We start from the raw sequence: 12,519 nt of genomic DNA, 5'->3' as shown, positions 1-12,519 counted from the left end.
AGGGCTGTTTTCTAGTAACCACACATTCTTTGGAAGAACCTGGAATTGCAGAGGGAAAACTTGTTTATCTCTTTTTCTGATAGAATGGCATGTTTTGGCCTGACAGGAGTCATTTTCAGCTTATTTTTCTTGTAAGAAATGAAAGTTTATGTCTCTTTCAATGTTGGGACAAAGGCACATAGTATTTAGTGTTGCAATTGATTGTGAGAAATCTCCAGATTATTTTTCCTCTGAAAATTTGGGCACCATTTCCAAACTGTGTGGAACTTTTTTTTTTTAAGATTGATTGATTGATTGATTGATTGATTGATTGATTGATTGATTGATTTATGGTGTGTTGGGTCTTCGTTTCTGTGCGAGGGCTTTCTCTAGTTGCAGCAAGCGGGGGCCGCTCTTCATCGCGGTGCGCGGGCTTCTCACTTTCGTGGCCTCTTTTGTTGCGGAGCACAGGCTCCAGACGCGCAGGCTCAGTAGTTGTGGCTCACGGGCCTAGTTGCTCCGCGGCATGTGGGATCTTCCCAGACCAGGGCTCGAACCCGTGTCCCCTGCATTAGCAGGCAGATTCTCAACCACTGCGCCACCAGGGAAGCCCTGTGTGGAACTTTAATACTTCAAGATGTAATAAGTTTTCTTCCTCTCCCCCAACTGAAAAATGATCTTTATGGATAAAGTTTATAGAAGTACTATATTCAATACTCCCCTCTCGGAGATTCCAATGCACACGAACATAGGATTGCATCAAAATAAAGAGACATGTTTAGTCTTGTTATACCCAGAGTTTCTCAAAGTTACTTATCCATGAAAGCTCCCTTTTTTTTTTAATGGAGCATCTACTAAAATCTTGAGGGATTAGTGTTCCAAAGTATTCATTTTAGCAAAACACTACTGTAGTGTTCTAAATCTTAATGCATTTCCAAATTGGCCTGTAATAGAGATATAACTTATTTCAGAGTAAAATAATTTTGTTTGTAAATTGCTTTGAGATCATTGTAGTAGCTCTGTAAATCTTCATTGTATATCTCCATGCTATAGTTTAAATATTACATATATTAATAATTTATTTTCAATTGGTTTCTTTACCTACAAAATTATGGGTAGTAAACTTTTTAAAAAAATAGGAATTAGAGGTTGTATACTGGAACAGTATTTCCAAAGAGTCATTAGTTTTTATTTGTAGATGCAAAGAATATAATGAAGGGGGGGTGCATATTGAAGTCATGGTCCTGTTTTTTCCCTCTTAGGTCATGATTCGTGAATTGGGTGGTATTCCAATCGTTGGAAGCAAAATCAACACTCCCAACCAGAGTATTAAAGAGAAAGCTTTAAATGCACTGAATAACCTGAGTGTGAATGTTGAAAATCAAATAAAGATAAAGGTAAGTTATCTAAAATCACAAAAGGTAAGCATTTCTGTAAATGAAAGAGAAAAATAACAAAAAGGTAAGTAATGAAATTTTAGTAGGCCATGCTTTATAACATTATAGCCAAGAATTATTTTTATTTTTTTTCCAGCTTTATTGAGATATAATTGACATAAATATTGTGTAAGTTTAAGGTATACAACACGATGATTTGATACACATATATATTGCAAAATGATTACTGCTACTGTATAGCATTAGCAAACACCTCCATCACCTCGTAATTACCTGTGCATGCGTGTGTGTGTGTGGTGAGAACATTTGAGATCTACTCTCTTAGCAACATGCAAGTATACAACATAGTATTGTTAACTGTAGTCACCTTGCTGTACATGAGACTCCACAGCTTATTCACCTGCTTTGATCACATCTCCCCATTTCCTTCACCTGAACATTCTCCTTTCTGTTTCTGTGAGTTTGGCTTTTTCAGATCCCACATGTAAATAAGATCATTCATTGTTTGTCTTCTGTGTCAGACTTATTTCACTTAACATAATGCCCTCAAGGTCCGTCCATTTTTCACAAATGGCAGGATTTCCTTCCTTTTTATAGTGAATAATATTCCGTTGTATATACACACCACATTTCCTTTATCCATTTGTCCATTGATTGACACTTCGGTGGTTATTTCTATGTCTTGGCTATTGTGACTAACGCTGCAGTGAACATGGGGGTGCAGATGTCGCTTTGAGATAGTGATTTTGTTTTCTTTGGATATATACCCAGAAGTGGGATTACTGGATCATATGCTAGTTCTATTTTTAATTTTTTGAAGAATATCCATACTGGTTTCCATAGTGGCTGCACCAACCACCAACAGCACACAAGGGTTCCTTTTTCTCCACATCCTTGCCAACACTTGTTACTTCTTGTCTTTTTGATAACCACTCTACTAGGTGTGAGGTGATACTTCACTGTGGTTTTGATTTGCATTTCCCTGATGATAAGTGATGTTGAACGTCTTTTCGTGAACCTGTTTACCATTTGTATGTCTTTGGAAACATGTCTATTCAGGCCCTCTGCTCATTTTTATAGAGACTAAGTCAGGAAGGAGGGACCTGAACCAGCCAATAAGAAGTGCAGTGGACTTTTTGAATTTGGGGTTCAGTTTAATCCAAGTGTGATAAAGGAACCAGGCCAAAGTCAGATAACATCAGCAGGAAGACACAATAAATTAGGAAATTATGTTAATTCAACATTTATTGAGCTCCTGCTCTGTGTTACAGAGTTTAGAAATGAACATGATTAACTCTTGTTTTAAGAAAGCTCGAAGGAGGGATAAGGCAAGTCCACAAATAGTTGTAATTCAAGGCAGAACATGATGAAATACTTTAAGGAAAAATACAAGTAAAATATCATTGAATACACAGAAAGGAGAGATTTCATTCAGAAGTTTCTGTAAAAGGTAGAGCCCGAGATGGGTCTTAAGACTGTCTAAGCCTTCTACGGGCAGAGTTGGGGAAGGAGGGAATCACAAGAGAAAGGAACAAGGTGAGGTGGGCACGGCTCCAGGAATAACTGAGCTGGCCCATTTGGTAATCTTGTTGCTAGAACTGAAATGGAGAAAAGATTCAGAGCTAATAAGGATGTAAATGCTCAGCACATTTTAGGAAATGCTTTGAAAGACATGAGCATCCTGTGAAAATACATGATTTATAATGATTCTAAGGAAATGCCATTTTTTTAAAGGATGGATGTATAATGAAATGGTGACCCAGGACAGCCAGATTGATTTGTAAATATCATTTAGATCTTGAAACCAGATTAGAAATTTAATCTCTCTTTGCTTTACTGCCATTAGGTAACATGAATACATTTGGATATTTTTAAAAGTTAATACTGGCTTATGGGACAGTTGGTAATTCCTTAGCATTTTATATTAGGGAATTTTTCTCACCAATTAGAATGTTTGGTGGAGTTCAGACTTAGGTGAATACCAATTATTTGTGAGACATAATTTTTCCAAGCTGGAAAGATCATGGCCAAACATAGAAAATAGAGTTTCAGAAAAATTTCCATCACCCTGGGTTTAGTTTAGATCTGTCATGTGTGAAATAGGAGTACTACTGGCATTGCATTACTTTTTGCCAGTGGCGGTTTACAATATTATGAAGGAGTAGTTCATATACATGTACCTCGGTAAATAAGAACCTTGGGCCAAATAGAGTTTGCCTCGGCTTACTTTTTTTTTTAAATTAATTAATTAATTTATTTATTTATTTATGGCTGTGTTGGGTCGTCGTTGCTGCGCGCAGGCTTTTCTCTAGTTGTGGTGAGCGGGGGCTACTCTTCGTTGCAGTGTGTGGGCTTCTCATTGTCGAGGCTTCTCTTGTTGCAGAGCACGGGATCTAGGCGCACAGGCTTCAGTAGTTGTGGCACGTGGGCTCAGTAGTTGTGGCTTGTGGGCTCTAGAGCGCAGGCTCAGCAGTTGTGGCGCACAGGCTTAGTTGCTCCGCGGCATGTGGGATCTTCCCGGACCAGGGCTCAAACCCGTGTCCCCTGCATTGGTAGGTGGATTCCTAACCACTGCGCCACCAGGGAAGCCCTCTGCCTACTTTTGAAGGAAAGAACGCTAAAGAAAAGTTCTATTTGACTTTGTGTCCCCCCCATTCTTTACTTCTAACATGAGCTAGCCTCTAGATCCTACCGTTCAGGTTCTTAACCATGGTACAAAATGGCCCTACAGGTCTTCCTCCTCATCCTAGTGTGCCCAGACACAGAAAGGCAGACTGAGTTGGGAGGCCCCCCACTGGTGTTGGGAGCATGGTCTCTGGGGTTGGACACTGCTCCACCAGCTCGTTACATTGGGCAGGGGGTCCAAGCTCCTGGAAGAGTTTAAAGTCCTTGTCAGTAAAATGGCCATAGTAACACTGCCTCATTAGAGTTGTCTTAGGGCTGAAGTGAGGTATATCTGTAAAATGCTCCGTGCCTCCCAAGGGCAGCTTAAAAAAAAAAGAGTCGCCCAAGTTTGAGGGCTGGATACAAATGCCGTCTTTCCTAAGGAGCCCGTCTCATCCTGAACAATCACCCTGTTCTGCTGTGCAGAAAAGTTACGGTTCAATAGCAAAATTCTGGAGATCCTAAGACGCTCACTTTTTCTCCGCCTTCAGGTGTACGTCAGTCAAGTCTGTGAGGATGTCCTCTCCGGCCCCCTGAACTCCGCTGTGCAGCTGGCTGGACTAAGGTTGTTAACAAACATGACGGTGACCAATGACCACCAGCACATGCTCAGCAGTTACATTACAGACCTGTTCCACTTGTTGCTCACTGGAAACGGAAGCACCAAGGTATGAAGGAAGTGGTCATTACTTGCAGTAGAAACAGCTATTGCATCCAGTTTATTAAGATTGGAATTCAGTTCACAAGTCACCCATCTTAAGTTGATATTCCTCAAAAAAGAAAGTTCAGAGTTTACTAAAAACCCTTACATGGGCACAAGAAAGTATATTATTTTTATACCCTAATATTGAATTTCAAAGTTAACTTGTGAAAATAATCTGTTGTTTCGCTTATCAGTAGATGGGTATTCATTTGGTTTTCTGAAAATCAGTTTACCTTTTACTGAAGTGAAGTAGCTAGCTTCACCCACACCAGATACAGGACCATTGTGATTAAAAGAAGTCTTTGAGTGACAGCGCTGGGTAATTGAATTTTTTGCTTACCTCAGGGTTAACAGAACTTTTTTTTTTTTGATTCGACCATTATTTGTTGAAAAATCTTTCTGAAACTTATACTTCTAAGTTTCAGTAATGCATGTCTCAGTGCTCCACTTGGACCTGTTATGTATCAATAGATGTAGGAGGCAACAGAGATGGAGCTGAATTAACTGGGACACCCTGTGAAAACTGCTGGAGTAAACCCCTCATATTGGTGTGCATTCTTATCAAGCACCATTTTTCAAGAAATACCATAAAAACAGAAGGTAGAGTAATCCAACGTTCTAATTAGTTGAGTCAGTTGTTCATCAGTGTTTTACTGTATTGGCCTGTGTTCTCTGGCACAGTTGAAAAAAATGCATGAGCATTTTAGAAGGACTAAATGTGAAGCCAAACTCCAGATAATCAACTTCACTGAAGTTACTTCTGAGGTTATCAAATTATGATTACAGCAGAGCCTCACTATAGTCCTTTTAAAATTTGTTCTGAGATGTTTTTTGGTTTTTTTAAAATTTTTATTTATTTATTTATTTGTTTGTTTGTTTGTTTGTTTATTTATTTATGGCTGTGTTGGGTCTTCGTTTCTGTGCGAGGGCTTTCTCTAGTTGTGGCAAGCGGGGGCCACTCTTCATCGCGGTGCGCGGGCCTCTCTCTATCGCGGCCTCTCTTGTTGCGGAGCACAGGCTCCAGATGCGCAAGCTCAGTAATTGTGGCTCACGGGCCCAGTTGCTCCGCGGCATGTGGGATCCTCCCAGACCAGGCCTCGAACCCGTGTCTCCTGCATTGGCAGGCAGATTCTCAACCACTGCGCCACCAGGGAAGCCCCTGAGATGTTTTTATATGGGCTTTCCACATTTCAGGTAGCCAAACTTACTTAGATCTGGTCCAAGATGTACCCGAAGGCATTCAAAATTAAATGTAATAATCGTATTAGCAATAGTTTAGGAATAATGCTCCATCCGTAGGCAATTTCCAAATGCACACACCCGTCAACACCCTTCTCTCCAAGGGAGCAAGGTAACTTCCAGCCCTTGACCCCATAGAAACTGCATTCTCTCTACCCCATGGCATTGGAGCTGTTGCAAACTCTCTCTTCTCTTTCTCTCTGCAGCTGTTTTGCCCAAAACCTCACAGGCACGTTGTGTTCAGAGCCAAGCAACTCTGGCCTTGGGGCTGTATATATCTGTCTCAGAGATGGTTTATATTTTAATATATTTTATGACTTTTTGAAAGTGACTCACACCACAATACTATGTTCCATTTTTGGTTTGTTTTGTTCTTCCACTACATTGCCTAGCAGGTATTTCTGGGATAGAAAATTTGCTTTTTTCGTCTGTCTGGGAGGCTAACCACCAATTGTTTCTCCATTAAACAATGACTTTAGGGACTTCCCTGGCAGTCCAGTGGTTAAGACTTTGCCTTCCAATGCAGGGGGTGTGGGTTCGGTCCCTGGTCAGGGCTGCTTGGCCAAAAAACCAAAACAAAACAGAAGCAATATTGTAACAAATTCAATAAAGACTTAAAAAATGGTCCACATCAAAAAAGTCTTTTAAAAAAAATGAGTTTAAAGTTGCAACTTGCAAATGAACTTTTGGGTAATAATCCATTTGAATTAAGTGGAAAAATGTATCCATTTTAGATATTTTCTTAGTAAAAAACCACCAACATGAACTTTTTAAATCTTTATTTTTAATAAGTGATCTCACTCTACTATAATAACCTCTTGGGTTCAACACTGATTCATAACTAAATACGAATAGTAGAAGGTGAATTTAAATAAACCTTGTGTTTGCTACATCTGCCATGAGAACAAAAGAAAGTAATGGCTTAAAAGAAATGTCCTAGAGCCACCACAAGATGGCATATGTGACACAAGAAAAAGTTACGGTTCAATAGGACTGACCATGGTTTCAAAACAAAATACATATACATTAACTGTTTAATCTGTAGTTGTACTCTAACTGTATATATATATTTTCTCACCTTTAACACACAAGACGTAAACCCAGGTCACGAGTCTAAAAGCGGGTGGCTGATTTCTAGATTTCTATCTTTATACTTTTTATTTTATATTGGAGTATAGTTGATTTACAATGTTGTGTTAGTTTCAGGTGTACAGCAAAGTGATTCAGGTATACATATACATATTATTTTTCAAATTCTTTTCCCGCTTAGATAAATACAAAATATTGAGTAGAGTTACTCGTGCTATAGAGTAAGTCCTTCATGGTTATCTATTTTAAATATAATAGTGTTTATATGTTAAACCAAAACTCTTAATTTATCCCTCCCCAACACTGTTCCCCTGTGGTCACCCTAAGTTTGTTCTTGAAGACTGTGAGTCTGTTTCTGTTTTGTAAATTAGTTCATTTGTATCATTTTTTTTAGATTCCACATATAAGCGATATCATATGATGTTTGTCTTTCTCTGTCTGATTGACTTCACTTAGTATGATCATATCCAGGTCCATTCACGTTGCTACAAATGGCATTATTTCATTTTTTTAAGGCTGAGTAATATTTCCTTATATATGTACCACATCTTCTTTATCCATCCACCTGTCGATGGACATTTTAGTTGCTTCCATGTCTTGGCTAGTGTAAATAGCCCTGCAAGGAAGGTTGGGGTGTTATGTGTCTTTTTGAATTATGGTTTTCTCCGGATAAACGCCCAGGAGTGGGATTGCCAGATCATACGGCAGCTCTGTTTTTGGTTTCTTAAGGAACCTCCCTACTCTTCTCCATAGTGGCAGTCACCAATTTACATTCCCACCGACAGTGTAGGAGGGTTCCCTTTTCTCCATGCCCTCTGCGGTATTTATTGTTTGTGTAGACTCTCGGATGATGACCATTCTGACTGGTACCCCGTGACACCCCCTCGTGCTTTTTTTTTTTTCTATTGGAGTATAACTGCTTTACAATATTGTGTTAGTTTCTGCTGTACAGTGAAGTGAATCAGCTATATGTATACCTATATCCCCTCCCTTTTGGTCCTCCCTCCCATCTGCCCATTCCACCCCCCATCCCACCCATCTAGGTCGTGTCAGAGCACCGAGGTTAACTTCCTGTGTTTTATAGCATGTACCTGCTAGCTCTCTATTTTATGCATGGTGGTGTATATATGTCAGTACTGATCTCCCAATTCATCCCACCCTCCGCTTCCCCCACCCCGTGTCCACATGTCCATTCTCTACGTCTGCGTCTCTCTTCCTGCCCTGCAAATATGTGAATGTGTACCATTTTTCTAGATTCCATGTATGTGCGTTAATATATAGTGGCTGTTACCAATTTACATTCCCATGGATAGCGTAAGAGGGTTCCTTTTTCTCCATGTGCTCTCCAGTGTTTATTGTTCGTAGACTTAAAGATGATGGCCATCCTGACTGATGGGACATGATGCCTCGTTTTACTTTCCATTTGCATTTCTCTAGAAATAAGTGATGTTGAGCATCTTTTTTGCTCCTCTTGGCCACATGTATGTCTGCTTTGGAGAAATGTTTATTTAGGTCTTCTCATTGTTTGATTGGATTGTTTAATTTTTTATATTGAGCTTCATGAGCTCTTTGTATATTTTGGAAATTAACCCCTATTGGTCGCATCATTTGCAAATATCTTCTCGCATCCTGTAGGTTGTCTCATCGTTTTTATGGTTTCTGTTGCTGTGCAGAACGCTCCTGCACTCTTTGAAATTTATCATGAACATGTATTAATTTTATTTAAAAGTTTTAAATGATAAAAACAGTAAAAAGTAGGGAAAGTCTTATATCTTTCTACTTAACAAATTAATATGTACAGTGTGATCAAAGGAATGTATATTAGGATACGTATATGAGAAAATACCAAACTTAATATCATTTCTAGTCATGGAAATGTGAATTTCCTTTTCCTTTGTGTTTTTCTGTAGTTAAAAATAATGTTCTATAGTAAACACATAATGCCTTTGTAATTCAAAAAAGGTTTATATAATAACATCCGGGTCTCTTCCAGGGAGTAATGGAGGGCACATTTGTCACTTTTTCCTGATCTGTCTCCTCTCCCTGCTCCTCACTTTCTGTAATTTCAAGTATCTTGTAGAAAGTATAGTTCTACATGACTTGCTTTTTTTTGGGGGGGGGGGGGTTGCTGCATTGCTGCGCGCGGGCTTTCTCTAGTTGCGGCGCGTGGGCTTCTCATCACAGTGGCTTCTCTTGTTGCAGAGCACGGGCTCTAGGCTTGCAGGTTTTGGTAGTTGTGGCTCACGGGCTCTAGAGCGCAGGCTCAGTAGCTGTGGCGCACGGGCTTAATTGCTCTGCGGCATGTGGGATCTTCCTGGACCAGGGCTCAAACCCGTGTCCCCCGCATTGGCAGGTGGATTCATTTCTTTTTTTTTGAATTTTATCTTTTTATACAGCAGGTTCTTACTGGTTATCTATTTTATACATGTTAGTGTGTACATGTCAATCCCAATCTCCCGGTTCATCCCACCACCCCCACCCCACCCCACCCCACCCCCGCCACTTCCCCCCCGTGGTGTCCACACGTTTGTTCTCTGCATCTGTGTGGCAGGCGGATTCTTAACCACTGCACCACCAGTGAAGCCCCACAACTTGCATTTTTAAAGGAAGAATTCCATTTGAATGTTTTCATTACTGACTTTTCAGTTATAAGTGATAAGATTCTGATATTTTGGCTAGTCAGCTATAAGATAACATTTGTTTGATTATGTCACTGCGTAAATGATTGTACAGTTTTTCACATAGAAATGATAAGCTCCAAGAATCATAGAAACATAGTATAAAGCACCACATTGTTAGTCTTCATAACCAGACTATCCCCAAATTTTCATACTTGAAGTAGAAAGAAACAGCTTTGAGAGATTCCTTTTTTTGTTCCAAAGATCATATTTCACTTAACAGTAATCGTAATAAAGATTATTTATGTAACACATGTTAAACTTACTCTGTGTTAGGTATTTCTGTGCGCCAGGGGTGGTAGCTAAGATGTTCATTATTTTCTCCCTGTCTCCCTATCAGTATAATTGGAAAACTAAGGTTTTAAATAAGAGGAATTGAGAAAGCTTCGTGGAGTGGAGAAAATTTGAGTCAGACGTTGAAGAATAGGCAGGACTTTAAAATGTGCATTTGGTTGGGGGACAGCATGCCAGGGAGAGAAAATCCACGCTTGCTAGTCTGAAATAAACCAGTGTTCTTATTTCAGGTTCAAGTTTTAAAACTGCTTTTGAATTTGTCGGAAAATCCAGCCATGACAGATGGACTCCTTGGTGCCAAAGTAAGTTCAGTAGCTTACATATTTGTTTTGTCCATACAAATATATAGATTTGGACAGACAGATCTGGAAGGAAAGGATTTACCTCAAATATTAACAGGGATTATCTCTGAGGAGCAATATTAGAGGTGGGTTTTTTTTGGTTCTTTTTGCTGATACGAATTTCCTAAAATTTCCATAATGAACGTATTTTACTTTTAAAAATCATTTTGAAAAGTTCTCCCTAGCAATAATGAATTATAATTTTTCTGTCTCTTTCCAATTTGGGGTACTTATATATCATCACATCTTTTATATTTGACCTGCTTATGTTCAGTGTATCTTAGTCTCCACTGAAACACTAGTATTTATGGAGGCCGCAGTATGTGCCTGATGCTGGGCTGAGTGCCAAGATACACCAGTGAGTACAGCATCACATGGTGCTTGTCCTCGTGAGCTTACAGTCTAGGGAGAGGAGACAAAAATATGCAAGAAAGGAGCAGTTAAAAGCTGTGGTTATTTTGAAGGAAGCACAGGTAGTGCTGTGGTAGAATGGACCTGAAGTCCTATAGAAAAGGGACCCTGTCATATTCATCTCTTCAGCCCTATGCCCCTGCACACGGTGTGTGCAGTTAGTGTTTGGTGAATTAATGAGTTTCCATGATGACTATATATGATGATGGATCTTAAAGAGGAAATGGGTGTTTTTCCAAATGACTACATTCTAGGATTCCAAGGAAATCATATTTTTTAGCTAAAACACAAAACCTCTTTTTTCCATTAGTATATGACGTAGGAGTGCCTAAGATTTTACACATTTACGTTATGCAGTCTTAGGGATAGTTTTCTATGACAAGATTTTTTAAATGTATCCACTACAGCTTTAAAATGTGAACATACACATGGAAAATGTTTTCGTATATTTTTAATTTTCATTGTTTCCTACTTCAGGTGGATTCATCATTCCTTTCCCTTTATGATGGCCATGTAGCAAAGGAGATTCTTCTTCGAGTTCTCACACTGTTTCAGAATATAACTACCTGCCTCGAAAAGGAAGGCCATTTAGCTATTCAGCCAACTTTCACTGAAGGTTCACTGTTTTACCTGTTATATGGAGACGAATGTGCCCAGAAAATGAGAGCTTTAGTTTTTCACCATGATGCAGATGTGAAGGAAAAGGTAACAATGATACCAAAATTCTAACTGGTTGGTCATATTTTTCCAAAGAGTAATGCAGTCTAGCAATAATACACATAAACTTCTCATTTTTCACCTTCCTTACAAAGGGATTCTTTCAACTGCTGAATTTAAACAGTAAATAACACCTTTCATCATTAACACAGCTACAACTTGCCCTGGTCTCCTGGTTTATTTTGGACCATTTTATTGATACCAAAATGAATATAAGAGCTTGTTCTGAAACCATTTTCTTTGTTTTTTATTTTGCTTTTTGCTAAGCTACTTCAGTTATTTCCTCTACACGGAGTGACAGTGACCTTTTTATGTGTAAGCTACCCTTCCACTGTTGGCAGTGATTTGCAGTTATTCATCTGGGACAGCAGCAGTATGTTTCATAAGCGCCCTAGGAAGGACCTTGTTCTTTTAGTAGTGATGAGATCGATCCCATACTCCCAAGGCCACCTGCCACTCTTTCAGGTCTGTTCTAATCAATCATTAGAATCTATTCTAGTCCATGAAAACTGTAAACTGTTGTTAGGAGAAATGTTTCCTAGTACTCACCCACTCCCATTCAGTTTGACGTGTATAACATACTGGGATCAATCAAAATCTATCCAAATGCAATTGGTTAAATCAGTTATATAGTCTTTCTTTTTAAAAGAATGAAGCAAGTCTGAATGTGCTGATGTGGAAAGACATCCATGAAATATGGTTGTTTTTCAAAATACATATTGTAGAAAAATATGACCCCATTTATGGTTTTTTTAAATCAAAAAATTTATGCTTATATATGGACAGAACACTTCTATCAATCATTCATATATAGGCATTTGGGTATATATATCTAGAATGAAAGCCAGACTCCTGAGAATAGGATTAGGGAGTGAGGAAATGACTTTTCTATGTACACCTTCTTCTAGTGTTTGTTTGAGTTTTTTACTCTGGGCATAAATTTCATAAATTTTTTTAAATAAAGAAGAAAAATGTCTGTCACAGGATTATTTTCTCCACTTAATTGA

General features: G+C 38.9%; 1 protein-coding gene across 1 annotated transcript in view; it reads left to right on the top strand.

The window, feature by feature from the left end:
• The window catches only part of ARMC10 (armadillo repeat containing 10), a 31,610-nt gene extending 19,112 nt beyond the window's left edge, over nucleotides 1–12,498 (top strand). Inside the window, exons 3-6 of the mRNA XM_068550437.1 lie at nucleotides 1,242–1,376; nucleotides 4,532–4,708; nucleotides 10,274–10,345; nucleotides 11,273–12,498. Coding sequence (XP_068406538.1) covers nucleotides 1,242–1,376; nucleotides 4,532–4,708; nucleotides 10,274–10,345; nucleotides 11,273–11,524 — 636 coding nt within the window. The 3' untranslated portion in view covers nucleotides 11,525–12,498. The remainder of the gene's footprint in view (nucleotides 1–1,241; nucleotides 1,377–4,531; nucleotides 4,709–10,273; nucleotides 10,346–11,272) is intronic.
• The last annotated feature ends 21 nt before the right edge of the window (nucleotides 12,499–12,519 follow it).

Source organism: Eschrichtius robustus, chromosome 8, assembly GCF_028021215.1.
Source record: "Eschrichtius robustus isolate mEscRob2 chromosome 8, mEscRob2.pri, whole genome shotgun sequence".
Taxonomy (NCBI): Eukaryota; Metazoa; Chordata; class Mammalia; order Artiodactyla; family Eschrichtiidae; genus Eschrichtius; species Eschrichtius robustus.
This window is presented reverse-complemented; position numbering and strand designations above follow the sequence as displayed.